This window comes from Oryzias latipes, chromosome 12, assembly GCF_002234675.1.
Source record: "Oryzias latipes chromosome 12, ASM223467v1".
NCBI classification, from domain to species: domain Eukaryota; kingdom Metazoa; phylum Chordata; class Actinopteri; order Beloniformes; family Adrianichthyidae; genus Oryzias; species Oryzias latipes.
Window position 1 is genome coordinate 20456268 of NC_019870.2, and position 27705 is coordinate 20483972.

General features: G+C 38.8%; 2 protein-coding genes across 5 annotated transcripts in view; one reads left to right on the forward strand and one right to left on the reverse strand.

The window, feature by feature from the left end:
* The first annotated feature begins 3009 nt into the window (after window positions 1–3009).
* On the forward strand, window positions 3010–12036 carry tmem267 (transmembrane protein 267). Its single transcript, XM_004074872.3, has 3 exons — window positions 3010–3096; window positions 5506–5976; window positions 9130–12036. The coding sequence occupies exons 2-3, from the start codon at window positions 5572–5574 to the stop codon at window positions 9463–9465; spliced, it is 741 nt and encodes a 246-aa protein (XP_004074920.1). The 5' UTR covers window positions 3010–3096; window positions 5506–5571; the 3' UTR covers window positions 9466–12036.
* Window positions 12037–14225: 2189 nt separating this feature from the next.
* The window catches only part of LOC101163752 (interleukin-11 receptor subunit alpha), a 79918-nt gene continuing 66438 nt past the window's right edge, over window positions 14226–27705 (reverse strand). For 3 of the 4 annotated variants that reach the window (XM_023961193.1, XM_023961191.1, XM_023961194.1), the window contains 5 exons: window positions 26094–26238; window positions 25772–25858; window positions 20593–20695; window positions 20395–20513; window positions 14226–19932 (listed from right to left, as the gene is read on the reverse strand). In XM_023961193.1, coding sequence (XP_023816961.1) covers window positions 20435–20513; window positions 20593–20695; window positions 25772–25858; window positions 26094–26238 — 414 coding nt within the window. In that variant the 3' untranslated portion in view covers window positions 14226–19932; window positions 20395–20434. The remainder of the gene's footprint in view (window positions 19933–20394; window positions 20514–20592; window positions 20696–25771; window positions 25859–26093; window positions 26239–27705) is intronic. The other variant, XM_023961192.1, reaches the window with a different exon arrangement.

Here is a 27705-nt window from a genome sequence, read left to right on the forward strand (position 1 = left end):
CACACACTGTGTGCTCTGCTCTGTCCTCGCGAGTCCGGCAGCCGCTAACCCAGAGCTGCGGTTCGGCTCGCAGTCCGAATTCTCACACATAACAAAACGCACACGTAACAAAGCACCCACCCCTCAAACACATTAATAAATCCGGCTGCTCTACTCAGAGAGATTCACTCGGTCCACTGGCACCGGAGCCCGAACGCAGAGCTCGGATGCCGGGTCCAGACCTCAGTGGACACGCATCCCCCCCGCATCTCCCTCGTGAAGGGTGAAAGAGAGGGGAGACCCAGCGGGGCGAGAACGGAGCGGCGCTTTACGCGGGGCGTCATCAGAGCCGCTGTTCGGTCCCGTATGAGCTCACTAGCTTTCTCTCAGCGAAACACCGTCTATGCATGACGTAACCCAGAGAAGCAGTGACACACGATTGGAATGACCGTTTACATGAACAACGATCGGTATACCCAGCTATCTCGATCGGAAAGAAATTTTGATCCGAACGAGTCTGACCCGGGAAAAGTATTCCGAACGGCGCGTTTACATGACACATTTTCTTTCCGATTGCTGCAAATACGAAACACAACTCGTCTCGCTTGGGGTGAAGTCCTCCCGCCGTGTTCACCATCCATTCGGCTCTCACCGACACATTATACTGGAAAGCTATGAAAGCTTATATTAGTACTGTTGTACTTTGACAAATTCGCACACGGGTACACAACAATGTTGTGATGTCTTTGTCACGCGTTGAAACAACAAACGCCTCTCTTTTACCCGAAATCCGCTCCTATTTACTCAAAACTAGCAACTCAACAAAACTCCCCACAACAATAACACGACCAACAGGAAGTTGTCGGCCTCACACTCGAAACACGGAAGTTAACCGGAAGTTCTATCGTGCACGTAGGCTATTACGCTCGACTTGGTAACCCTGGGTTAACGCACGGTACATAAAGACATTCTCAATAGATCGCCGATTTCTGGAGTCACCATGGCAACGCGTGGAGAAAAAAAAAAAGCGCGACACTTGAGACGGAAGTGAGACGGAGTCCAAGATTTTAATGATGGCGGATAGAAATTATAAGTCCATCAAAAAAGTAACACGGCTGAAAGATAATTTAGTTAAATTTATTCAAACTCAATAATTGTTTATACAACTCAAATTTACGTATTTATCTAACTAAATGTCACATTACTTCATTAATCTTTTTTCCATCTTAATTACTTATATTTCTTGAACTTTCATATGTCTAAGTTTGAGCCGGCAGATATGCTCATTTTTATAACAATAAAAAGAACGGAAAAAAATGCACGGAGTGCAAAAATTCATTACAGAATATTCCATCACTGTCATAACAGGTTTCGGTGGTAGAGGTACTATATAAACTCATCATCCTCTCCTTTACTCTCACTCATGGTGCAGAGACTTAAGCATAGTAGGACAAAATAGCTCGGCAAAACACGGTGAAACACGGTAAAACAGCTATACAACTAAACACATTTTGTAAAAAACCCACAATTAAACCCAAATCCGTCCAGACAGGCAAAGGGAATGATATCCCAGAATCCCTTGCGGTGCCGATCTAACGGCAGCATCAAAGTTACACCTACTTAATTGAATTAATTTGAACGAAAGGAAAATAATTGTCTGAAAACTACGTGTTATTTTTAAGGTGACCTAACAAAAAAAATGATTTATCTTAACTGAAGCAAATAATTAAGTTAGATCAAAGTAAAAAAGTTTATCTATACAACATCCATATGTGGTCTCATCACCCTCTCATGGTGGAAAAAGTATTATCTGAGCTTTTTCATCCACTAAATCATCTTCAAATGGACACGCCATGCTGCTTCACCTCTCTGTAAACAAACTAATCTTCAACTAAACCTGCTCCGGACCAGGTTATGTTCAGAGCATGAGTTGCCATGGTAACTTGACCTACCCTGAAACATACCTCCATTTCTGGAACCGAAAGCTGAGGTTATCAACTTCCTTAGCCTCAAACTTATCGTGGGAGCTAGCATAACCTGCTTTTGAAGGGATATGTCGAAACAACAACAAAATAAAATGGTCTCATTTCCACTCTTCCAAAGTCTTCTTTCTCCCTTCCACCCCCCCCAAACAAAATGTTCTTGCTGTGCCCCTGTCGCCTTGGATTTTTTTAAGCCTTTAAAAAGCAACAGTTGTTAAAGGAAAAATACCCCCAAAATGCATTGCACTTTGATACATACAGTGGAATATTATAGAGTGGAAAAAAGCTTTTTTTTAAGTCAATGTATCTTTAAGAGAGATTAACTTACATTTACTTTGAAAGCAGCTTGTAAATGGGTGTTAAAAAGGACATAATAACACAATTATTGTGTGGCATTAGGTGACATTTGGAACAAAAAATAATTTAAACGTAATTGTCTAAAAAACGCTTAAATTATGTTAAATTGTTTTTCTCCATCAACATAGTCTTTGTTGCGTGGTTTTTACTCTCCTTGAAAACATTATTTTTACTTGAAAACATTATTCTTGCCAAGAAGTAAGGGAGGTTTGGCTCTACCAAATCTAAAATTTCACTTTATTTGGGGTTTTGATTGTTCTTTGTACCTTTGTTTATGGTTGTATGAATGTATGGGTAACTGAATTGCTTGTCACATCGTGTATTTTTTGTTTTACCTGCTGTACACCATATTAAATGTGGATTTACGGTCAAACTTGTTTCAGGGAATTGTTATGTTTGTTTTGTGTTGTAATTGAGAAAACAAAAATAAAAAGTTCCAAAAAAAAACATTATTTTTCATTGTAGAGGGTGACACTGATTGTTATTATTTTTGTTGTTGTTATTTATGTACAATCGTTGAGTGAAACAATATATTGTCTGTGTTGAAAATAAATACAAAAATATCGGTATGTGTATATAAGTTATATATTTATTAATTTCACAAAAAAATGAAATCTTGGTCATATGTTTTCATTATTATTTTATATTTAAAAAATCTTTCAGGAGTTGTTTTCCACTTCTGACCTGTAGATGGCAGTGTTACCAGCGCAGACCTCAGCACCGCCGCAGAAGAAGTGTGGACACCTCAGTACCAGGACGACTGATGCTCGGTTATGGGGTACGCGTGACCTTATATCTAAACCTATGTTTCTAAATTAACTATAAAATGATGTAGACGCATGGATATAATATTTAAATTTATTCTGCTTTGAGGTTTAGTGGAAAATGTCTTGTTGTTGGAAGCTCGCGCGCACAATTTTAGCTAATCAATGGAGACTCAGTCCGCCTACACAAAAAGCAGCATCTGCTGCTGTTCGTTTGCCTGTCATTCGATCATTCGATGCTTTTGCTGGGATTAGATTAATTTATCTTTATTTCCCTATGGAAAGATGAATATAATTGATTACAGAGAATGCAGTAAAGTTACTAGTAATCAGTTAAAACGTTTCAAAGGCACAGACGTAAATATTTCATAATTACATTTTCTGGAGGACTTTGTGTCTCTTCACCATCTGCCGCCACCCTTTTACTGTGACGATTACATGATCAGCGGCTGTCACATATATTTGTCTGTCAGGAGACATAGACAAACCTGTACTTTTGTTGTCCTTGGCCTGGATTCACTTGTTTCTTCCAGGCCAGCATCATATTAATAGAAAGAGGTCAACATGATATAAGCAGGCTTTCTTAAAGGTCAACTGGATCTTTAGCAGGAGTAAGGTTAGACCAATGTAGACAGTTTAGTTTTCCATCAAGTTTGAACAAAGGAATCATTAAAAGTCAGAGATTCCAGATTTTGGTCCAAGTCATCTCCATAAAAGAAACAGCTGTTTTCTAATCATGTGGATGCATCAGAATGGAGCAGACCATGGAGCTTGTGGCCCGCCCTGCGTTTTTCCGACGTCACAAATACAATGTTTTTCCAATTGCATTTTTTTTGTCTGCTCCAGATTCACAACGATTTAAAGAAATGCTCAGAAATGCACTTTAAGCTTAATTTTCTTTATATGTCCTCCAGAATCAGAAATATGCTACAAAAACATGTTAAAAACAAAAATTTCATTGGACTGTGTCTTTAGTGCTTAGAGTCAAACAGGGGGGCATTGGGCCCTATTTTTGGACCGAATGCAAATTCCTCCCCTACCTTTCAGGCTTCTTCCTATCCCTCCAATTGTTGTGGCATTTGGAGGGATAGGGATGTCTAAGATAGTTTTTTGAATAGGAAGCCTTTGCGAGGGTAATCCGCGTTGCGCTGTGCTGCAAAACACATTTCTTCATGTTGCTGTTGCTCTGAAGTACAGACGTTTACATGTAATTGGTCCGAGTGAATACTCGATTCTAATTGGCTGCTGGGTGTGCATTAAAAAGTGTTAACTGCATGCCCCAAAAAGAAGTTACGGTCACCTATTTTAAATCATCTGTATCACTGCGCCTGCTTCGTTAAAACAACCTTTAGCTTCATCATCTGGACAAGCGGTAATAGAAGAGCTTTCTCTCTGAACTGATGCTTTATTTAACCCATCGGGATGATCAACATATATATATCGCCGAATCTTGACTGGAGCTGTGATGCGGCGCCTTGTCACGTTACCATGACAAGGCGCCGCACCAGGTAACAAATAGTCCGCTTTTCTTGAAAAAAGAGATCCAAATCGGAAAAAAAAAACAAGAATTAAGGACTAAAAACTGGTTAATATTTATTCTTTTGTAAGTGACCATGGGATAAGTGGATTAATGGCCGGTTCAGTCTTCCACGGCGTGCATTAAAAAGTGATAATGCACACTATGTCGGCCATTAACCCTTACATAAGTCATGACTTATAGTTTTAGCATGATTTTTTGGCAGCTACTCGCTAATGTGGATGACCAGCAACTATTAATGATGTCATCGAGTTGGAGTAACGTCCGAATTAGAAGACACTATTTTTCGATAACTCTTTGTTTGGAGGACTAAATTTAGGGGTAGGGAGAAGCCGAAGGGTTAGGGAAAGAATTTGGATTCGGCCTTAGTCTTTGTTATGACTTGACTGTGGAATGGAACCCACAACCTACCACTGCCTGGGCGGACACTCTATCACCAGGTCACTGAGTTGAGAATCTCTCAGTTTACTTCATAAAACAGTTTTTTGGATGATACCACTGAGAGATGGATGCATTTGGTTACAGTAATTGGATTTGAGAAAGTAAGACGACTCTATTTCTGAGGCACCGGATTTTGCTCCGTGTGGGTGTCGCCCATTATGATGTCGACCTAGAGGGGCTGGTGCTCAGAGTGCAGGTTATTAGAAGAATACTCAGAAATGCATGAATGGATCAAAATACCGCTTTAGGGTTGTTTTTTGTGAGGAATTAACATTATAATACACTTTAAAATTTAAAAAGTTGATTTGACTTGTTATAGGCCCTTTAATAAGTGAACTTTGGTAAAATAGAAACATCCATCTATAAAATTATAGACAGTGGTTATCGGTGACACACAGTTTTTCCTTTTAGTTTATTTTCCTTTTTTCTTCTCCTCCAACCACAGCAACACTTTCCCTCAGTCAGTTCCTCCTGCTGCTGACCCTACCTCCTGATTGGCTCTTCGTTTAACATGCTTGGATTCTACTCCAGGCTGGACTCCTCCTCCTCCTCTCCCCTGTTGGGGGTGGGCATCGGAGGAGACAGCGCCCGCGTGCCTGTCAGCCTCGCTGTAGAAGCTGAGAAGGCTCAGGCGCTTTTACAGACATTCAGCTCTGCCTCCTTGCTGGCCTCAGCAGGACTCGGGATGTTCTGTGTGGTGGCAGATCACGCCCTCCAGCTGTCGGCGATCCAGCAACACCTGTGGCTTCGCGCTGTCTTGGACAATGCCACGCATGGAATTGTGGGGCTTTGGTCGTGGGCAGTTGTGATTGGACTGCGGAAAAAGAGTGATTTGTACGAGGTGCTGCTGGCAGGGCTGCTGGCGTCAATCATAGACCTGGACCACTTCTACATGGCTGGATCCCTGTCACTAAAGGTGAGATCTGCTCAACCAACCATGTTTGGCGGGAAGAGAATCATTACTGAAATATTGATTTGACTTGGTTTCCATTCACAAGTCCACCATTCGATTTCATTCGATCACTTTACTGTTCAAGTTTTCATTAGAAAAAAGCACAAGAAATTCTTTAAAAGTAACACTGATTCCTGAGTTTGATTAATTGATTTTTCTAGGTATAGATCAGCATTTTTACTTTTAAAAACCAGCTCTAATTTTGCAAGAGGATCTGGCTGCAGACGTCATCAGCCAAAACCATAGTCCCCCCCATATCCACCTAAAAATACTTTATTTGATTTATTTATTTTTACCTGTCCTGTCCAACAGCTTAATTTGTGCTATCCAAGGCACTTTAACATTGAGAGTTGGGTCATCTAGACCCCACATGCCAGTGCGCTGAACCTTTTTTCTTCAATGATTTGCGATCTTCGCTGGTTTCCATGGATTACATGAAATCCTCTTCACTTTTATACACCTTTGTCATGGTAGGGATAATACCTCAAATTAAGGATGGGGTCATTTTGACCCTTCAAGATATCACAAGTGTTAGCAAACAGATAAGAGCTTAAAGGGCTCTTGTGTTGGACACATTTTACTGTTACAATAGGGTGCTATGGGTCTTCACACACACAAGGTTTTGTATAAACCTCTATTGTATTTGAGGCTGAACTTTATTTATATTATTTATGTTTGTTTAGATTTCCTGTTGGACCGGACAGAAAAAAGAAGACAGAAGGAGAAAAAAAAATTTTTTAACTGGCAACCATAATGTTAACGTTTTTAGGCTCTAAGAAGAGTTCTTTTTACAATTCTGAACACTTGTTAATGTCAATTTTGAAAGTACTAAAACGATTACAGATTTTGCCCAATTTTTAGCTTATCTTGCTGACTGTTTTACTGTTGTTGCAAAGCAACATATAATCCCGCCACAAGCTCGATGAGTTGTCTTTCTCTTAAAGCGGCGTCGCTGCCTGAAACTGTACAACTGCTGCTGCCATATCTCATTGTTTTGCTGTTTTCTTCCCTACTATTGTGTATTTTTTATGGCTCATACATCTTATACATTTGTTGTTTTGATGTTCTAAAAGTTGTAACTTATTTTTTTTAAATTGCTTCGCAAAAAGCAGATCTGCATTAAAGGGGCGCAAATATGATCAACTTCCATTTCAAACCTACAAAATAAAGTACATACTAATTTAAAAAAGGACACAGTAAATTCAACATTGGGATGTACTTTTGAAAATAAAAAACTAGACATATTCTGAATAATAAATTAAATAATCAACCAGAAAAAAACCCCTCTTCTTTTGCCTAAAGTTGTGTCATTTGCTCTTCTGACTGATGATGTTTAACGCCATCGGCAGCTAGGTCCCTCTCTCATTTTGATCATTGGCTGGACATTAGAACTGCACCAAGTGGGTATTACGTCACCTAATGGTTTGCTTCCGGCTCCAACCATATTAAGTCAATTTAGTTGTCATTTTATTGCGTCTAGCTTCATGTTGGAGCTAGACGTCAGACGAGCTACAGTCAGTGGTCTGAGTCATTGTTTCTCTGGAAACGACACTTGCCAAACAGGAGTGGAGTATTGGAGTCTAATTAATACAATAATTTTAAAAAATAGATTAGTTATTATATACCCTTTTTTTCTTACATTCTCAAAAGAGGGTAGGTACTTATACACCGTTACATTTACTATAGTAACTTGTGAGAAGTAAACAAAAAAAAGCAGTATTTTTACTCTACAAACCCACAAATTTACAACAGTAATTGTATATTTTACAACCTGTAATGAAGTTGTTAAATATATCTATAAAACTATCTGAAGCTAATATGTAGTTCCTGAGAGGTTGTAGACTTTTTTTAAAAATTCTTTTAGAGATCGTATTCAGTTCTGTTTTGTATACTGTTATGTCTCAGCCGCAAATACAACATGCGCCTTCGACCGGAATACATATGATTCAACTCTTCCAAGATTAAAAATTGGATCAAATAAGCCAGGAAAATTTCGAGCTCCATGCCTGGTTCACTAATCCTCTCTGACTCACGTGACACGTTACTACGCAACAGGACATTCGCCGAGGTAACGGCTGGAATTATCTAAAGCAGGGGTGTCAAACATACGGCCCGCGGGCCTTATTCGGCCCGCCAGGTGGTTTACTCCGGCCCACACATGAAGAGTAACAATCATGATGATTAAAAAAAGAAAGCAAGTTTCTAGTCCATTCCTGTGGCGAGTTATGATTTTTTAAAGAAATAACCGAAATGTGCAATTCCGCCACTAGGGGGAGCAAAAGAAAGGAAAAACAGTTCAGACAGCACATCTCTGCACGTGCCAAAAGCGAAACATAACAGCTCTGCCTCTGGGTAGGATGCACCTTGGTTCCCTGTGAGCTTTACCGCTGTTATCTTGCTATAAGGATGATCATTAGCGACACCTTAATGACCAAAATGTTGTCAAACGTGAAGTGGAGTGAAGAGCCTTCCAGGAAAAATGGACAGAGTTTTTTCTTTCTTTCACAAAGCTGAATGCAAAACCCAAATGCTTTGTATGTCATCAACATCGCAGTGCTCAAAGAATATGACATTCAGCACCACTGAGAGACTTACCATAAAGAAAAGTTTCTGGATTGCTTTAGTGTCAGATGTAAAGTATTCAGTCTGTATTAATTTGAATAGACCAACTTTTCTTTAATTGAAATTAATTTTATTTGAGATCCATTTACCCCAAGTGATTAGGCTACTATGTTAATTGAGGCATTTTTTCCAACTGAGTAAAAAACTAAAACAAAGCTGTTATTTTGCTTTTATGTTACTGGTCCGGCCCGCTTGAGATCAGACGGGTTAAATGTGGCCCCCGAACCAAAATGAGTTTGACACTCCTGATCTAAAGGCTAGACTCGTTCAAATTCACAGCTGTCAACATCCGGCCGATCCGCTCAATGAAGGACGCGGCCATCTTTGACCGGGAATCTTCCCCTATTCTGTGTTGAATATGTTAAAACCCAGCAGAAAATTAAAACATTTTAATAATTTAATTAATAGATTAATTGCTTTTAACTTTACTACGCGGGTTCAGTTGGAAAATCACTAAAAGGCTGTCTGTGTGTCTGTGTCTCCATGCTCCTCCAGGCTGCTGTGTCGCTGCCGCAGCGTCCTCCCCTCCACTGTTCGTCTCTAATCCCCGTAATCTGCCTCACCCTCCGCTTCTTCATGTGGATCGGCCGCCTCAAAGACGCCTGGTGCTCCCTGCCATGGATGCTCTTCATCTCCATGGCGACGCACCACGTTCGGGACGGCGTACGCCACGGCCTCTGGGTTTGTCCGTTTGGCAACACTGCCCCCGTCCCCTACTGGCTGTATGTCAGCACCACAGCAACTCTTCCTCACCTGTGTTCGGTGCTCATGTACCTGACCGGAACCAGGGATGTGATCTCCACGAAGCACGGAGTGGCCATCGATGTTTAGATGTCACTAATGCTCGTTTGGTATGGATCCCCACTGTTTCAAAACAAAGTCTGTGTGTAGATACTTTGAAATCACTGGACGAAAATACCCAGCATTTAAAAATGAACAGTTTTTTTTTATTTTATGTGAGATGAACACGATCACAGAAATTAGAGAATACTTTGGTTTCAGCATTTGTCTGAGAAAGAGATGTTCATTACAGCCAACCGTAGTTTTTTTCCTTTTGTTCATGTTTCAAAATTTAAAAATTCTATTATTCTTGAAGTGATTCTTCATGTCACATTTAAGATCTCCACCACTCCAGCCTCGTCTTATCACCAACCAAATGTCAACCAAAGGTCTACCACAGGCTGAAAGAAACAGACTCAGTTACCCTGATCGTAGTCACCCTTTTGCACACGGAGGTACAGTGTTTGTCACAACGAGGAAATCCAGCAGTTGAGTAGAGCTTTTGTAAGACATGTTTTTCTATTTTAAATAACAGTTTTAGTCCATGGAATGACAGAGCCATTAGTAATCACCAGTGAAGAAAACCGCCAGCAGCATCTAAAGCTATGTTCACACCGGGCATGTGACACATTTAGCCCATGGTGTTCACACTGGACAAGCAGGGAGGGGCTTCTTCTTCTTTTTCTACTGTTTACTAGTTGGAAGAGGCTAAGTAAGAAATTTTGAAGGGGTGCAAATCTTGCTATTTGGGCACAAAACAGTTCCTTGCTAGCGTCCTTGCAATGTTGCAAAGGAGAGTGGCCTTGGTTTATCGTTATTTATACTATGGTCTGGCCGAAGACTCGATTCTGATTGGCTGCAGAGTGGGGATTAAGTAAGGGATAGTTCCAAATGAAGTGTGCATTATCAGAAATTTATGGACAATGTGGAAGCCTGTTGCTAATTTTTGAGCATGCAAACCTCGTCGGGCACTATCCCTTACTTGAAAAACAAACGCAGACGTCATCAGTCTCGTTGCCGTGTCTGGCTTCACAAGATGAACCAAATCCATGTCCCTGATTGGTCGAAGTTCAACTTGGTTTACCTTTCAGTGGTCAAGCGCTTTGTACATAGAGCCCAAAAACAGTCATAAAAACCTGTGAGTTTAGAACGCGGAAGCCCAAAACGTGCACTTATTTAAAAATATAGAAGTGCACAATAACTTTTATTGGAAGCGGCCGCTTTGCATCTCTGTATTCATTCCACAACTCGGAATGAATAATAGTACTTTAAAATTACTACTGGAATTCTCGGAATAAGATTGAAATATTACCTTTTCCTTACTCAACTTAAAAGTTGTTCTGATTGTGATTTTGGTCTTTTGGATTTTCATAGGCAGCTGTGTACAATCATTGTTGATTTTGGAAAGATTTGTTTTTCTTGGTTAGAGTCAAATCTGCTTATTTCCACCTGAACTGAAGTCTGTGGATGAAGTGAATTTCTAAAAAATGAATGATTTTAAAACTGGAACTAGTTCATCTTTTAGATAAAACCACATATTCCACTGATTCTTCAATTTACCAACTCTCTGCAGAGGTGCCAAAGCAGCTGTTGTTTTAAGGCATGACACTTCCACTGTCCACTGAGTCACGAAGCAAAAGGATTATGTAAAACTTGAATCACATTTAGACATTTATTGCCAGATGAAGCTGGAAACATAAATATGAAAGTTTGTCAAGCTGTGTGTTTGAAAGTACTGAGTAACAATTTTAGGTCAAAAGCTGCGCCATGCCACTGGGCTTTGATTCGGTGCAGATCTTTTAGGATTTATCTACTACATTTAGATGTACAGTTGAATGGAAACTGGATTTGTCAAATTTGTTATTTATCATTAATACATGTCATTAATATACTCTTTAACACCTAAATATTATTCACCCGCTGTTTTACATGACACATATTGTATGGAAATATACCGGTAGTTGGAGTGTAGAAATGTGTATTTATTGAATGTAAACATACTATTTGTTTTAAAAGCTGTGATGTTTTTTGTTTGAACATAATTTTTAAGCATCAGCTTAAAAAGTTTTTACTTATATTTGGGGGTTGAGGTTGCAGTTCTTATTGTCCACTAGATGGCAGCCACCTCTTTTTTCTAGAATACATTTTACCTATGATTTCTGCACTTAACTCTGGATAGTAAAAAGATAAAAATGAAAATGTGATTAAGCTCAACATTCCTACATCAAATCATCATAATTTCAGGGTTTTTCTTTGCCTTTGTTTTACTAATTATTTATTTTTTGCTGTGTGCATGAAAACCTTTTATTGCAACGTTTTTTCTTAAAAAATGTTTTGTACATCTGTGCAACAGTGGATGTTTTGGTTAAACATTCATTGACAAATGTTTGTAGTAATGGAAATGACCATCATCCCTTCAGCCACGTCATGTCCAAACCTTTCTGCTGCTGCTGCTGCTTTGATTTAAAGTGTGATGTCAAATATGCAACATTAAGTTGAAATCTGCACTTTTTTTGTATGGCAGTTTTGTTATTACTGGGCAAAGACTAGATACTGAGAAGGTTGTTGTGATGTATGGTAGTGTCTTTTATCTTAATAAAAATTAATCCTGGATAAATATCATCTTTATGCAACTTTCTTTGGTTCTTTCAAGGTTATATTTTCTGGTTTCTGTTGATGTGAATCAAAGCTGGCTGAGATGAATATGATTAAGTTTAAGGTCCATATAAATATTAACAACCCCTTTAGAAGTGGAAAAATCAACAGAAACATTATGCTGTTTCTCTTCAAAAGGAAAGTTTTTCACCTTTGCTTGGATCGCTAGACTGCATGTTTAACCCTTGTGCTATCTTAGAAGACCCCACCCTTATATTGACGTGTTCTCCCTACCATGACAAAGGTGGATAAAGGTGGAAAGATTTCATGTAATCCATGGACACATGGAAAAAAAAGTCTAGTGGGTCTAGATGACCCAACTCCCAACGGTAAAGTGCCTAGGAGAGCACAAGGGTTAAGTACTGACATCATTCTAAAAATAAATGTTAGTCCTTTTTTACATTTTTAGTAATGCTGTGTTTCCACTCCTTAGTATCTAAAGTAGGTCTCTTTCAAAGCTTTGTGCTGTGCTGTTACAGATAATTGGGAATATCCTGAACAGAGCAGGAAGGAAGAGGATGGACCGATAACACTGCTATTCTGCTGAGCAGACACATGAACTGACTGCAGTTTTCTCCTTTTGCCTCATTTACAGGGCTAAGGAGATATTTCTTATGAGTCAGAAGTGGTCCCCGAATTGCATTTAACCCTTGTGCTATCCTATGGGGTCAAGATGACCCCTACCATGACAAAGGTGGATAAAGGTGGAGAGGATTTCATGTAATCCATGGAAAACAGTGAAGATCAAAAATTATTAAAGAAAAAAGTTCAACGCACTGTCTAGTGGGTCTAGATGACCCAACTCCCAATGGTAACCCTTGTGCTATCCTAGGCACTTTACCATTGGGAGTTGGGTCATCTAAACCCACTAGACAGTGCTCTGAACCTTTTTTCTTCAATGATTTGTGATCTTCACTGGTGTCAATGGATTAAATGAAATCTTTCCACCTGTATCCACCTTTATCATGGTAGGAATAACATGTCAATGCAAGGGTGGGGTCATCTAAGATAGCACAAGGGTTACAGCTTTCACCCTGAGGAAGCATGCATGTTTGTTCAATGGGAAATGTAAAGTAAACACAAAACCCTTCAACGTGTGGATCTGAAAAACGACTTTAGACAATAAAGGGTAGCACAAATGCATATTTGGGAGTCATTAGACACAGAAAGAATCTGAGAATGGAAAGTTTCTACAAGTAATTCTACAACTTTAGTTAAAATAAAGGCCATGGGTAGCGTTGTATGGCCCCCCCCATGCCAACTCCCCTTTGACGCACACTCACTGGCTAACTGGCTGCTGCACACTCCTCACTCTCCCACCCTGGTCAGAGCTGCATGTGAGAAATTTATGGGGAAAAAAACAATTTTTTCAAAATGGCTACTTTTCTGTTGGTTTCTCTCCATAACAAGCATTTTAATTTTTGGTCACCTGGGGGTGCCAAACAAGTGTAAGTAATTTTTAGGAGAACTGGTAAAAGTAAATTTTGGGGTTTTCTTGGTGACAAAGGCTTTTTTGTTAATATAGCTCACATTCTGAAAATGATGACTTCATGTCATATGATCATTTTATTGAGCTTGAACCGATTAAATTTCATTTTCATAATATTCCGGTAAAAAACGTGCGAGCAACAGGGGAAAGTCACTTTTGCTAGCTCGCCATGGGAACACTGTTCAAAATCTACAACTTCTATCCAACATTTTTCCCAATGTTGCTCGAGGAGTTAGGAGGCAATATTTTGAAATCCCTAGCAGAAGTCTACTGTAAATTTGTAATTGGTACTTAATTTAAAAAAAAATCAAGATAATGGCCTTTTCTCAAAGTCAAAGGTCAACAAAACTTTGATTGTCGCTGTAAATCATAAGATAAGCTGGCAGTATGTGTGAAATTTTGTGAAAATCGTAAAGTTTTGTTTACAATTGTGTAAAAATATGGAGAAAAATAAAAGAAAACTTTTGTAAGTGCCCCTTAAGCGATTTTGGCCCCATTCATTTTTATGACTGTTTCCCTCACTGTGACGTCATTTTTGGGGGGGGCGGGGGTTTCAATATGTCAACTGACTTTGTCATTGGGCATTAGGTGGGGGCAAATTCTGGTGAATTTTTGGGAAATTTTCTCTCAAATGCGTAGTAGGAAGAAAGTATGACACAGAGCGAAATAAAGTGATAAAATAGTTTTTATTTCACAGAAACATTCTAAGATAGGAAACAAAAACAGCTTATACCTGTTGAACAAATAAAGCAGGAAAAAACGAGACTATGTACATCAGAGAGTGCCAGCATGAGTGTTGTGGGGAGTTTTCAGATCCTCAGGCTCCATGTCCTGCTGCTTTAAACAACCGAGGGAAAATAAAAGAACAAGGTCCCCAGGGAAACTAAAAACTTCAGGAGTGATGTGAATATTTTCTAAAATGCGATTCAATTTCATGTTTTTACTCCTATTGTTTCTCGTCAAATTGGTCGCACGGACTGACTTTTTTCTCAGGTCTAGTGGAGACCTCAGGGTACGATTGTTCTGCTTAAAAAATAGTTTTTTAAAAGAGTTTTTTGTTTTTTAAAATGACTTGAATTTTTAAAAATGACATTGTTTGCTTCAATCATAATGTGCACCAAAGGTAAGATGCTTCACTTAATCATTTGGTCTGTGGTTTGAAAGCAGTCTAAAATTAAGATGGCAAGCAAAACCTGAACAAGGATTTCACTTTTGCAAAGAAAAGAAAAACAGCAGAAGAGTGAAATATGTCAGACAAATATCAATTCAGTGAATTCAGTCCATGCAGTAACGTTACAGCAACACAGCATGATAAATCTGGGGAAAAGTATGAGACTCTGGAATGCTATTACAGTTACAGTCTTAGCTCTTTTAAAGGTCAAATCGCTTATTTATGCTGTCTTTATATACTTACTTAAAAATTAACCCCATCTATTTAGTACTTTTTTTTTATCAAAACAACTTTAATCATTATGCTTTTTTTTTGCATGACTTCTTGTAATGCAGTAAGGGATCCACAAGGGGGCATAAACCAAAATTATTGTGCAATTCCCTTTTCTGCCATTTGATTAGATTAAATTAGATGATTTTATTTATCCCACGATGGGGAAATTCACTATATCCACTATATTCATGATATCCCATTCAATGCGATTTGATTCAATATTTGTCAAACGTTTCATTTTAAAACCAATTTTTCATAAAACTGAATACTGTCAAACTTTCAAAAAATAATTGTACATTTTTATGCAAATGTTTTGGCCTGTAAAGATACAAAGAGCACTTAAAAAGTAAATACCTTTTTGAGTTTTATAAATCCATATTGCAAGTTCACTGATTGTTTTTAAAAATTTCACCCTGATTTTAATATTCAGACTCCTTCCAGCATTTCTGACTACTGTATTTCTGACTGTATGTCATTCCGGAGCATAAGTCGCAGCAGCCCAAATATGAATAATACAGAAGAAGAAAAAAATAATGGAGTATAATGCTACATTCACGATAAGCATGTTAAGGGTTCTTGAACGTGCCAAATGCACATTCTTGGACGCGCATTTAGAGCATGGTGTTCACACTGGATAAGCAATGACGGGGCTTTTTTTTCATTGTTCTTTCATTTTTTACTGTTTACTAGTGCATGAACACCACCTAGAGCTTGGTAGAGGCTCGGTACCAAATGTGAAAGCGGTGCAAATCTCTTGAATCTCTCCAGGCTTTTTCTCTCACAGCTCTATTCATATATATGAAAGACACGGGTGGTGTCATATAATTCCGGCAGGGCACAAACCACAATTATTAATTTCTCATCCATAATAAATTTTCCCTTCCGTGAATTAGAAGGTCCATCCATACACCACTACTAAATCAGAGTACTTGACTGGTCAAATTTCGACCTGGTTTAACTTGAAACACGTGTTCAATGGCCGCGCTTTTTGTATTTACAGCCTAGAAACAGTCATGGAAACTTGTGTAGCTACGCACAAAGACAAGAGTTTTGAGCGCAAAGCCCAGAATGCGTGTTTGCATAGACTTTTCATTGGAAGTGATCGCTTCAACGGCCTATGGCAGTGTAAATGTAACTTTAGTCGCATGTTTGGGAGAAATGTATTTACAAAATACAGGAAAAAGAACGGACATTTCATCTTGAAAGGTAACAGAATAGACAATAATGGACTGAATATATGCACGCTTTACTACCGTTGATACGTATTTATTTAGCTTGATGACAAAAATGACGAATCTAGTAGATTAGCACAACATGTGTACAATTATTTAGATAACCATATCATTAAAGAACATGCTAACAAGTCAACTAAACTGTTGAATTCTTCATCCTCTGTGTTTTTTTGAACAGTTCTGCCAAGCCCTGTGTAAGACGCTTACTGTCACTTCTTCTGCACTGCTGCCAGTAGCAAACAGTGATACACAAACCTACAGTGCCCTCCAGCGGTTGTTGCTTTTTATTTATTTATTTTTAATTCACACAAATCGCACCTGATAAGTCACACTATGTGAAATTATGTAAAAAAAAACTGCGACTAATACTCCGAAAAATACAGAAATGCACACATTTAATGCTGGTTCCCAACTGAAGAGACATGCAGATAACCTACACAACTTCCAATCAATTTTTTTAAAAGTTTCCCTAGAGTTCCAACGTGATACATATTTTTACATTATAAGCTTTAACGGCTCTACGTGGGAAAAGTACTGAACATATGGTCTTCAGATCCGAGTCTTTCGTAGACATTTTTTTTAAACGACTTGAAAAAAGTATTTTTATTCATTTAAATAATTTAACGGGGTTGTTTAATATATGAAATATAAATTGTGAGAAAACGATTTTTTTTGTGTGTCATTGGTGTCCACTACCATGAATTTGATAAAAAAAAGTGTGCGGTTTTTATGAGATTAAGAAAACTGTCAGCAAAACAACACATAAGCACCACACTCAACATGACAAACATATATGCTTCTCCAAATTGTAATATACAGCAATAACATACATTAAGCTTCAAATGGATCCATGCATAATACGTGGAGCTAGCTTCAGGGAGCATTCAGTCACTAAACTCAAGTCAAGTTTGACTCAAATGCACCTTCTGTTTAAAAAAAAACAAAGAAAAAAAACTCAATTCCATCTGCAAGACCAACATTTGCAGATTATCCTGGAGGTAACTTCACACATTTTTCCATGTTTGCATGTTCAGTGGTAACTGCTTTTATCTACTTCTCACACACAAACATCCAAATTGAACTGATATCTAGTGTTATGTCATGTCAATAAAAACACAGCTGTGTTCCTAGTTTTCCCTTCCTAGCAAAGTGCCAATCCCTGCAACCATCTCTGGCTTTTTTCAGGAGGTCACTTGTAAAAACAAAAGAAACAAAAGTGCTGACAAACTTTTACAAGCATCATGTTTTGACTGGTGCCAGTTTTAGGCTAAACATCAAACACCATATTTCCCGTATTTTAATTTTTTTTTCTCCAAAAAAGTTTCTAATTTGAAAACTTTTTAAATCATAAATTTTATAAGAAAAAATGTTTAAGAAGGGGGTTTTAAAGTTTTCTGTGCTAGTAAGATTTATTTAAAACAAAAAAGTAAATTTTTCCATTTAACCTTCATAGATTTGCAATAATTTTTAGTTTTGCATAAAATCTTGGAATATTTTCTCACATAATTAAGTAGAAACAAACTTGATCTAAAGCAGGGGTCGACAACCTTTACCACTCAAAGAGCCAATTGGATCAGTTTCCCACTGAAATGAAAGCACAGGGAGCCGCAACTCTAGGGGTGATAGAAAAAAAATCGGTTCGCCGAAATATCGTGATTTGGCAATACTTGTATTGATTCGAAATGCTGTTAGGATACTTTATTTTAATTATTTATGAGTGTGATATTTCCTTTCATCTTTTGTCCAATCGTTTCTATTTTTTTCTTTAAATCCAGTAAACCCTTTGTAGCGGTGTAGCATTGTAGCGTCCCTTTACCACACTGAGGCACGAATACTTGATCTCTTTTGGCATCTTTATTCTGGTTACTGTAGGCCGTAACCAACGCCGTACAACTCGCCCAGAAACTCCTAAATCTCCCCCAAGAGCGTTTCTCCCCCTCGCTCCCGCACCAGCCCTCCTATTTTCTTTATTCGGGCCATAGCTGAACCCCATCGGTCCAAACTCCACAATGACAGGCTGAGTGACAGAACTGAGGGCCAACCAGCATCTCTGCCTGATGCGTTAAATGAACCCCGCAACCTAGAACATGACCCAACAGCCACCCAGTCCGCTACACTATATTCATTTTATGGATGAAGCAGCTTTTAGTTTGTTGCGGGTCTGGAATCATAAGCATTAAATCTAAACCCCTCCCCCGCCTCTCTACCTGTTCGCACTTTTGCAGCTCCATGTTGTTTTCCCCCGGGTGCAACCCCCCCGCCAGCTTTTTTTTTACACAGACAACACAACTCATGGTCATCATAGCAGCAAGTTGATAGGACAGTAGGGGCGCCCTAATGCAAATTTAATTAATTTTACGCAGAAATGGGTGGTCTTACTCTAGGAAATAAATGTTTTAAGTGTTTTTTTTTCTTTGAGCGCTCATGCTCGCCACTGACTGTCATTTTAGAAGAACTTTCCATCCCATAACAGACTCTGGTCGGCGTTCACAGCTGCAGACACGCCCCCTCCACGCGTTCACGCCGCTCTCTTCCTCCTGCCCGTTTGCACCACCCGACGGTGTTAAAGGCATCACGACGATCTTAGAACACGATAGTTATTTTACAAAAACACAGAGAGCCGCAGAACAGGATGAAAGAGCCGCATGCGGCTCCTGAGCCGCAGGTTGCCGACCCCTGATCTAAAGAAACACTCCCATCATCTTTTGATCTATTTTGTAAAAGCGTTCCTAGTGACCTTTTAATTAGTTATTGGACGGAACCGTTGACATGGAGCAACCCCTGATTCGCCAAGATTTGAATAAAAAAACATCTTATCTTAATTTTCTTTATATGTGTTCTCCATCAGAAAAATTGTTGCAAGAACAGGTTTAAAACACCAAAAACACAATTTTCATTGGAGCGGCTCCTTCATGTGGTTGGCTTGACTTCTCCAGAATTCAGTTACTATGCTTTTGGGAGTTTAGAGAAAAATTTGGAGATGATTTGAACAAAACAAACTAAATCTATTACAAATCTATGAAACAACAAAATGCTGGTGATTTGTGAAAGGCCAAAATCCTTCCCTCTTCTTTCATCTTTCATCCACTTTAGACATGATAGATGGAAAAAGGCACAAAAAAAATCAAAACTAGTTGAAATACGAGACAATATAGGTGTAATATGAAGAGACACAACATCCAACATAAGTGAGATAAAGTCAGTTTTCTATGCTGTCCCACACAAGACTTTAGGATTAGTGAGGTGGGGAGCAGAGGAATAATGCCAGTTATGGCTGCTTTGGCTTTGAACTGCAGACCGGCAAATCTTCTGCTGCCCTCAAAGTTTTCAGTCAGTGGGTTCAATCAACGTAATAATGGATGATTAAGAACTAGTTCCTTCTCAGCAGATAAAACTAAAGTGTGTGAAGTCTGAGGAGATGGAGGAGCAGCAGCTGCACTTCAAAGTTCAAAAGGCACACTCACCAAGAAGGCTGAGGACTCAGTCCACGAGGAGCAGCATCAGTTATACGTCAACTTAAATGCCCCAAATGTTACAAGTTCACTCATGCATTTTGGGTAGCATGAGTAGATCACAACTCTGAAAGTCTCTAAAGACTGCAAAAATCCTCCATTATTTGCACCATTTCTGTGGGCTGTCATGGATGCTGGATGGACTGAATGTGGACAGTCAGAGGTGTCAATGCTGACGGAAACGACCTGAGAAATGAAGAAACAAGGCAGGAGGAGTGAAAGACAGCAGAGCAAAGAGAAGGCAGCTCTGCATAAACATCTTTAGATCCCATCATAGTGACTTGGAGCAATGAAAGCAGCCATTCAAATGTAACGAATATGAGGACATTTCTCCCGGTTTACAATCTGTGGCTAAACGTCTGTGTGCCAGTCTTACAATTACAAACTGGCTGCCTATCTGAGAGGTTGTTTGATGGCTGTTCATAGCAGCTCTGTGAGTCATTTAGAGTTTTCCTAAAAGTGTGTCTTTAGTACAATGTTCAGTGAAATGTTTAGTCTTTTGTAGTGGTTTCTGAAATCCTGAAGGAAAAAGAAAATCCTAGCTAAACACCAAACTGTCACTGCAACAAAACAAACCGACAGACATGCAAGAAAGAAAGGGAGGGAAACTAAAAAATGACAAGTTGCTTTAGACGTTAATTCCAATACCTTGAATTTTAAAGGCTGCATACCGTCTGTGAGGGTTGAATTAGATTGGCATGGATTTCATCTTGACCACGGAGCTAGGTTCTTGTTTTGCGTTGTGTTTACGGCGCCTCCTTCTCATCCTGGAAGCAAAAAACAGACATTTTAGTCATAGAGAAATTAATGACACAAAGGTGAAGGCTGTTAGTGTGTCTATCTTACCACATAACTAGAAAAAGGGAAAGGACGGTGGTGAAGATAAACACAGAGAAACATATGAGGAGAATCATCAGGCCCAGATCACCATCATCCTCCGAATCAACGTCTGGATGAGAAAGGAAGAAAAGCCACAAGAGCTCAACTCTACAAACCAAGTGATGTGCAACATTAAAGTCCCACTCCGATCATCTTTTGATCTACTGTAAAAGCATTCCCAGTTGTCTTTTAATTATGATTGTCATTTTTAGTCAAAATCAAATAACCTGGGTCGTTTTCTAGGACAGTTTCTGCAGAGCGGCAAAAGCTTGTAGAAATTCACCTCTAGGTTGTGGGTGGGACCGTTGGAGCAAAGAACCCCCTCCCCTTCCCCGTTACTGAGAGCTCTCTGTCTCCCACTAGACCAGGGGTGTCAAACTGATTTTCACCGAGGGCCACATCAGCATAGTCTGTCCTCAAAGGGCCAGATATAACTCATACATGTAACTAAATGTAATAAAAAATAAATGTAACTAGTACTTAATGTTAAATAACCCATTTTTTTTATTTATTATAACTTTTTAAAGTGACAATTACAGTTGCATAGAAAACACGTTTGCTTGTTACTCTAGCATAAATCCTTTTAAATTTGATTCTGTCAGGTTAGGTTATATGGAAAGTGTTTAAGTCTTAATGTATAGTTGCCCAATCCGATATTTTAAGTCCAATTCCCCCTAGATATGAATAAATACACACCAATTTTTATTTTAAGAAATTAAAAAAATTTATGCTCTTGTGGGCCACATAAAATGACATGGAGGGCCACATTTGGCCTTGGGTTTGACACATCTGCACTAGACAGTTGTTGCATACAACCAATGAATCTAGTAGTCCTCAGAATGGGGCAGAGCAGGAAGCTTGTGGCCCAACCAGCGTATTTTCTTTGTCCCAAATAAGCTCTTTTTTACATTGCATTTTTTTCATCTGCCTCTGATTTACAATTTTAATAAAGAAACACTCAGAAATACAGTTTTGATCTTGATTTTCTTTATATTAGACTCTATTGTGAGGAAAATTTCATAAGAACATGTTAAAAATGCCAAAAACACAATTTTCATTGGAGTAGGTCTTTAAAGTGTAAAAAAAAAAACATTGCATAGAACTGCTGTTATTCCATAAAGGTATCATGCCTTTCACTGGATCAAAAAAAAGACAACTAAAAAATGTTGTGCCTGACGTCGATACAGGTGTTAAAAATTGGTCAGCGAAATATAATGTTTGAATAAGGGAACTATTCTGACAAGGACCGCAAAGCGCTAGATTTCCATAACTTCTGCCTTTAGTAGCTTTAGTAGTAGTCAAGTGGTTTTGTTTACAACCTTTGGTTTGAAACGGGAAAGTCCACTTGAATGCAGTCTGAATACAGACCAAACGCAAGGTTCGGGACTTGATTTTCCATTCTGAATACACATTTTCAGGCTGCACCAACTACAAACTCATCCACTGACAATACAAACAAACCCTCAGCAACACATTCACCTACAGCCAACTATGCACTTTGGCTACATAATTTACAAGTAGCTAGTTACATTTTTTGTCTTTCATGGCACAAACATCTTCCCTCCATACTGGAAATAATAAATTATAAACTGCCATCTTAAACATCAGATTAATTTAAAAAAAAAAAAATAAGGAAAGCTGGATTTAATTTAAGAGGGAGAAAGCTAAATGGTGACATCATGAACATTGGGAACATCTTTAGTGTTTGCACATGTTGTATGGAGTTACACACACTGAGTAATACACTGAATGCATGCTGACGCAGAAGAGAGCTACAAAACTACAGAGACAAACTAAGAATAAGTGAATTTATTTGATACAAATCTGAATTTTTTTTTAACCTGTTTTTTAAACACCTACTCCAAAAAAATGTTGTGTTATTTATGTTTTTACATGTTCTTGTAGGATTTTTATGATAATGTAGGATATTTATTTTAAAAAAAATAATTTACAATTGCAATTCTGAGAGTTTCTTTATTTCAAATTGTTGTGAATCAGTAGCAGACAAAAAATGCCACATAAAAAGGAGCTTATGTGACGTAGAAAATACGCTGGGCAGGTATCAAATTTCCCGCTCCGCTCCATTCTGATGCATCCATTTGTAAATAAATAAACTACATTACCAAAAGAATTAGCTCACCTGCCTTGACTCATACATGAACTGAAATGCCATCACATTCCTAACCCATAGAGTTTAAAATCTGTCCACCTTTTGCAGCTATTACAGCTTCAACTCTTCTGGGAAAGCTGTACACAAGGTTGAGTAGTGTGTTTCTAGGAATTTTTGACAATTCTTGGCTCCCAGTCTCCACTCTAATTCATCCCAAAAGTGTTCTGTCGGGTTCAGTTTAGGACTAGGTGCTGGCCAGTCAAGTTCATCCACACCAGACTCTGTCATCCATGTCTTTATGGACCTTGCTTTGTGCACTGGTGCACAGTCATGCTGGAAGAGGAAGGGGCCCTTTCCAAACAGTCTCCACTAGGTTGGGAGAATGGAATTGTCTAAAATGTTTTGGTATCCTGAAGCATTCAGAGTTCCTTTCACTGGAGCTAAGGCACCAAGTCCAAGTCCTGAAAAACAAGCCCACACCATAATTCCTCCTCCACCAAATTTCACACTCGACACAATGCAGTCTTTAATGCAATGCTCTCCTGGCAACTTGCAAACACAGACTCGCCCATCAGATTGCCAGATGGAAAAGTGTGATTCATCACTCCAGAGAAGGCGTCTCCACTGCTTTAGAGTCCAGCGGCAGCTCGCTTTAGACCACTGTATCCAACGCTTTGCATTGCACTTGGTGATGTGTGACTTGGATGCAGCTGCTCAGTCATGCAGACCCATTCCATGAAGCTCTCTGCATACTGTAGTTGGGCTAATCTGAAGGTTACATGAAGTTTGGAGGTCTGTAGCAATTGACTGTCCAGAGGGTCGGCAACCTCTTTGCACTATTTGCTTCAGCATCCGCTGATCCCTCTCCATCCGTTCACCTGGCATACCACTTTATGGCTGAGTTGCTGTTGTTTCCAAACTTTTCTATTTTGTTCTAATAGAGCTGACAGTTGACTGTAGAATATATTTAAGAGCAAGGAATTTTTACGACTGGGTTTGTTGCACAGGTGGCATCCTGTGGACAGTTCCACGCTGGAATTCACTGAGCTCCTGAGAGCGGCTTCATTTTTTCACAAATGTTTGTGAAAACAGCCTGTATGCCTGAGTGGTTGAATTTAAATATCTGTGGCCAGGCCAAGTGACTAAGACACCTGATTCTGATTATTTCGATGGGTGAGCGACTACTTTATCTAATTCAGTGTAGATCCATATAGGTCTTTGTTTTCTTCATCTGAGCTGGCATCTAGTTCAAAACTGTATGGCTGGATAGCTGCCATATTGGTTGCAAAAGTAAAATTTTGTTGACGGTGTGAGGGGCTGTAAGCACTCCACGGACTGGTTAACAGTGTGGAAGTGAATGTATATCCATAAACACAAAGAATACTTCAAAGTCTTGTCTTTTTTTGTCCACTTTTCTGAAGACAATCTGGTTGTCATGAATCGACATGGAGATTTTGACCTCCATGCAGACAGCAATTTAAGCTATTCACATAACTCCTCACATAACATAGAAACAGTCTCCATCATCATATCATCATCAAAAAGTAAATCATTTTAAATACAGCAATATTTCACATGATAAATCTGAGAAACGAAAACACCTAAAGAGAGCATAGAAAAAAAAATTTTTAAGGCAAGGAATGCCTTGAGAACAGCAAAGAGAAACCTTTTACCTACCGGTACTTTCAACAGAGCACGTGTGTCTTTAGCTGACATAAAATAATAGCCCTGAATAATTACTCAAGATTCTGAAGTTTAGTTTAACATGCATAACCTGAGACTTTTATAATATAAAAAAAAGCTTTAAAATGTGTCTAACGTATTTTTATCCAGTAAACACATGGGATTCTAGCAAGCGTGACACCTCGCAGGTGCAATTTACTACAATTACAGGTAATTTGGTAAAGCCGAGAATAAGGTACCAACAGTGCTTTTTTGTTCTTTTTATTAAACACAGTAATAGCTGTAACCAATGTTATGTTATTACTGCTTCAAAAATGACTGGTGAAGCATTTTGTACCAACAAAAAACAGTAGTGACAAAATCATGCTAGCTGTGAAACACACTGCTCACAACAGCGAACTCCAGCTCAGACCAAACAGATGCTGGAAGATTTGCTGTTTTATTTTAGACTTTGCTTGTAAGAGCTTTTTTCAACCTGAGGGGATGTTGAAAAACAGACTTTTTAAAACTTTTTATCTCTCTTTTCCAAACTTAAGAAATTTAGTTTGCTAATATTGTCGAATTTGCAGTCATTTGCTTTAATAATGCATTATTGAGTAAGCATTGAGACAAAACACTTTTTAACCAAAAATGATCAAAGAAAAATGCATGTAATATGTGGTTTTAGTCTGAAATATAAAAAAAAAAACTTCAAAGGTGAAAGGCATTTTTTCCGCATTATGTACTTCAAAAGAAAGAAAAAGACTGCAATAAAGAATACCACAGGAGTTAGTTGTAAATATTAGAAGTAAGACGTTGTAACAAAGTACTATTTTAAAACTTGAAAAGTCTTAAGTTTTTATTCCAGTACTGAAGAGCAGAGACGTTGTTATTGATTCAAATCCTGCAGAGCTCCAAAGGTCCCCCTTGCTTAAACCAGCATGTCAAGACCCATCTAAAGTTCTCCTGAGACCAGCTGGATGATCCAGAGGAGGACTGAGAGGGTGTCATGTGATCATATGAATCCAACATGGAACTCTGTTTTTTTTGGGTTTTTTCTCCCCTGGTCCGGGGGTCTCCCCCTCTCTCCTGGTCGGGCTGGGGATGATCTGGTTCCACTTATGATCACATGGTTAGATTGGCAGCGTGCATGCATCTGCACCCCCACATGCACACTGCTCCCTTTCTGCTTTATCCCTCCTCCTAACCCACAGTGTATTGAAGTGAAACAACTTTCGAGGACTAACATATTTTTTTATTTCAAATGTAGTTACACAATAACAATCATAGGTCTACGTATTCTAAAATCTGCCATAACAGTCTTTTTTCCAAAGTTAAGCCCTGCATTTATCAGCTGAAATAAGAGATTCTTACTGTGGGACTTAGTAGAGGTGGATTCAGAATCTGTGTAGGAAGCATCTGTATCATAGGTCCAGGTGACTTCAGCCTCTTCAGGCTCAGCTGTGGTGAAAGTTGCAGAGCAGAAAAACAGTAATCCACTGACTAAAAAAGCATAATAATGAAAAAATTGCCATCCTAAAAAGTGGCTTATAGGGTTATTATTATTAGCCAATTATAGATTCTATATTTGACTTAACAGATGTTTAAAAATGATTACTCATCTCTAACTTGTGTTTGTGCTAAGACAAATAACACCGAAACAAATGATAAACTGTGCTTTTGTAATCGGACTGACCTTCCCAGGGCCCGGCAATGGTCAAGTTGGTCCATTCACTCCACTGGCTGTCTGAGTTCACTAGATCTTGAGCACGAACCTGAACCTCGTGGACGTGGCCCTCCAGAATGTCATACAGAACAACTGACGTCTCTGAAATGAAAGTCTAGTGAAGACAGAAGAATAGAGGATGAACATTGTTGTGAAAAGATGTTAAATAACACATCCCTAAAAAAGCATTTTTTTTTGTTTAAAAGGTACTTGTGGTATTTTTCTAATGGTGGAGGACATAGTTAAAAAAACTAGGTTTAAAATGCACCAGTGATGTTAGGTCAGGGGTGTGAGGGTCATACGATGGCAGGGGAACATATTAACAGAGCCTTGAGCAACAAAGAGGAGTGAAATCTGCACCAACGATCCCAGCTACAATTCAGAGCCGAATTTCTAATGAACTCCTGCTGCTCTGCAGAAACTATGTCCTACAAAATGACTGTTTTGCGAGGGGGCTAAAACAGCATAATCATGATTAAAAGACGGCTGAGAACTCTTAGAAAATAGATCAAAAAATGTTGAGTGGGATTGCAAGACTAATGAATGTATAAAGTTGTAGGTAACGGCGAGTGAAAATGGAAGCATAACATGTATTGCTAAAAATAAATCAAAATAAAACTAAGCAAAAGTTTTCAACTGCAGCCACTTCTGTTAGTTGAAGGAAGGCCTAAAAAATATCGGAATCACGTATTAACTATATTTTGCCCATGTATACTGATTAAATCATTCCAAATGGTCTGTCCATTTCCTTTTATTGAGTTTATGATGGTTATGCTGCTTCCAGGCAGACATGTATTTTCATATTGGAGCATTTAACCAATCGCACTTCAGCTGTCCTTTGTTGCCAGGCAGGGTCAGAGCTAAAGAGGCCTTCACTATCTGCATGCCCTCTAATGCAAAATTAATGTCGGACATTAGTTTCCTTCAACCAATCAGATTTTGAGTTGGTGTCAGCGGGCCCATTAGCAGGCTTAAGCAACGTCTAAGGCAGTGTTTTTCAACCAGTGTGCCGCGGCACACTAGTGTGCCGTGGGAGATGGTCAAGTGTGCCGTGGGAAATTGCCCTCATTCACTGATCTAAAAACATTTTCCATCTCCAGGAAATCAGCTCTTTGTTCATCCAAACAGGCCCTGATAAAAAACTGAGTAGTTAGGAATATAAAAGATCTTAAAATGACTTTTTCTTTGTGTTTATTTAATTCTATTAAAGACATTTTGATAAAAATGACGGTACCGCGAGTTAGCTGCAGCTACAACTGTGTAAGGAAAAGTCCCGCCCCTTTAACTGTCTCCGCCAATCATTCTTGAAGGTTTAATCACATGTGATCAGTCTGACCAATCAGAAGTGCTTAAAGTCTTGTTCCACGGTGTCAGACCGTGGAACAAGAGAACAAAACAATGAAGCTCAGAGACGCGAGTCTTTCTGCCTTTTTTCGGCAGTTTTCACACTACATCTCCCATGATCCATTGTCTTAAAGGGAAAGCGCACAATGAGTCGTCCTTGTGAACTACAACAAACAAACAGTTTCTAAATTTTTCTAATTTAACTTTTATTTCATCTCTTAGAAAAAAACAGCTGCAA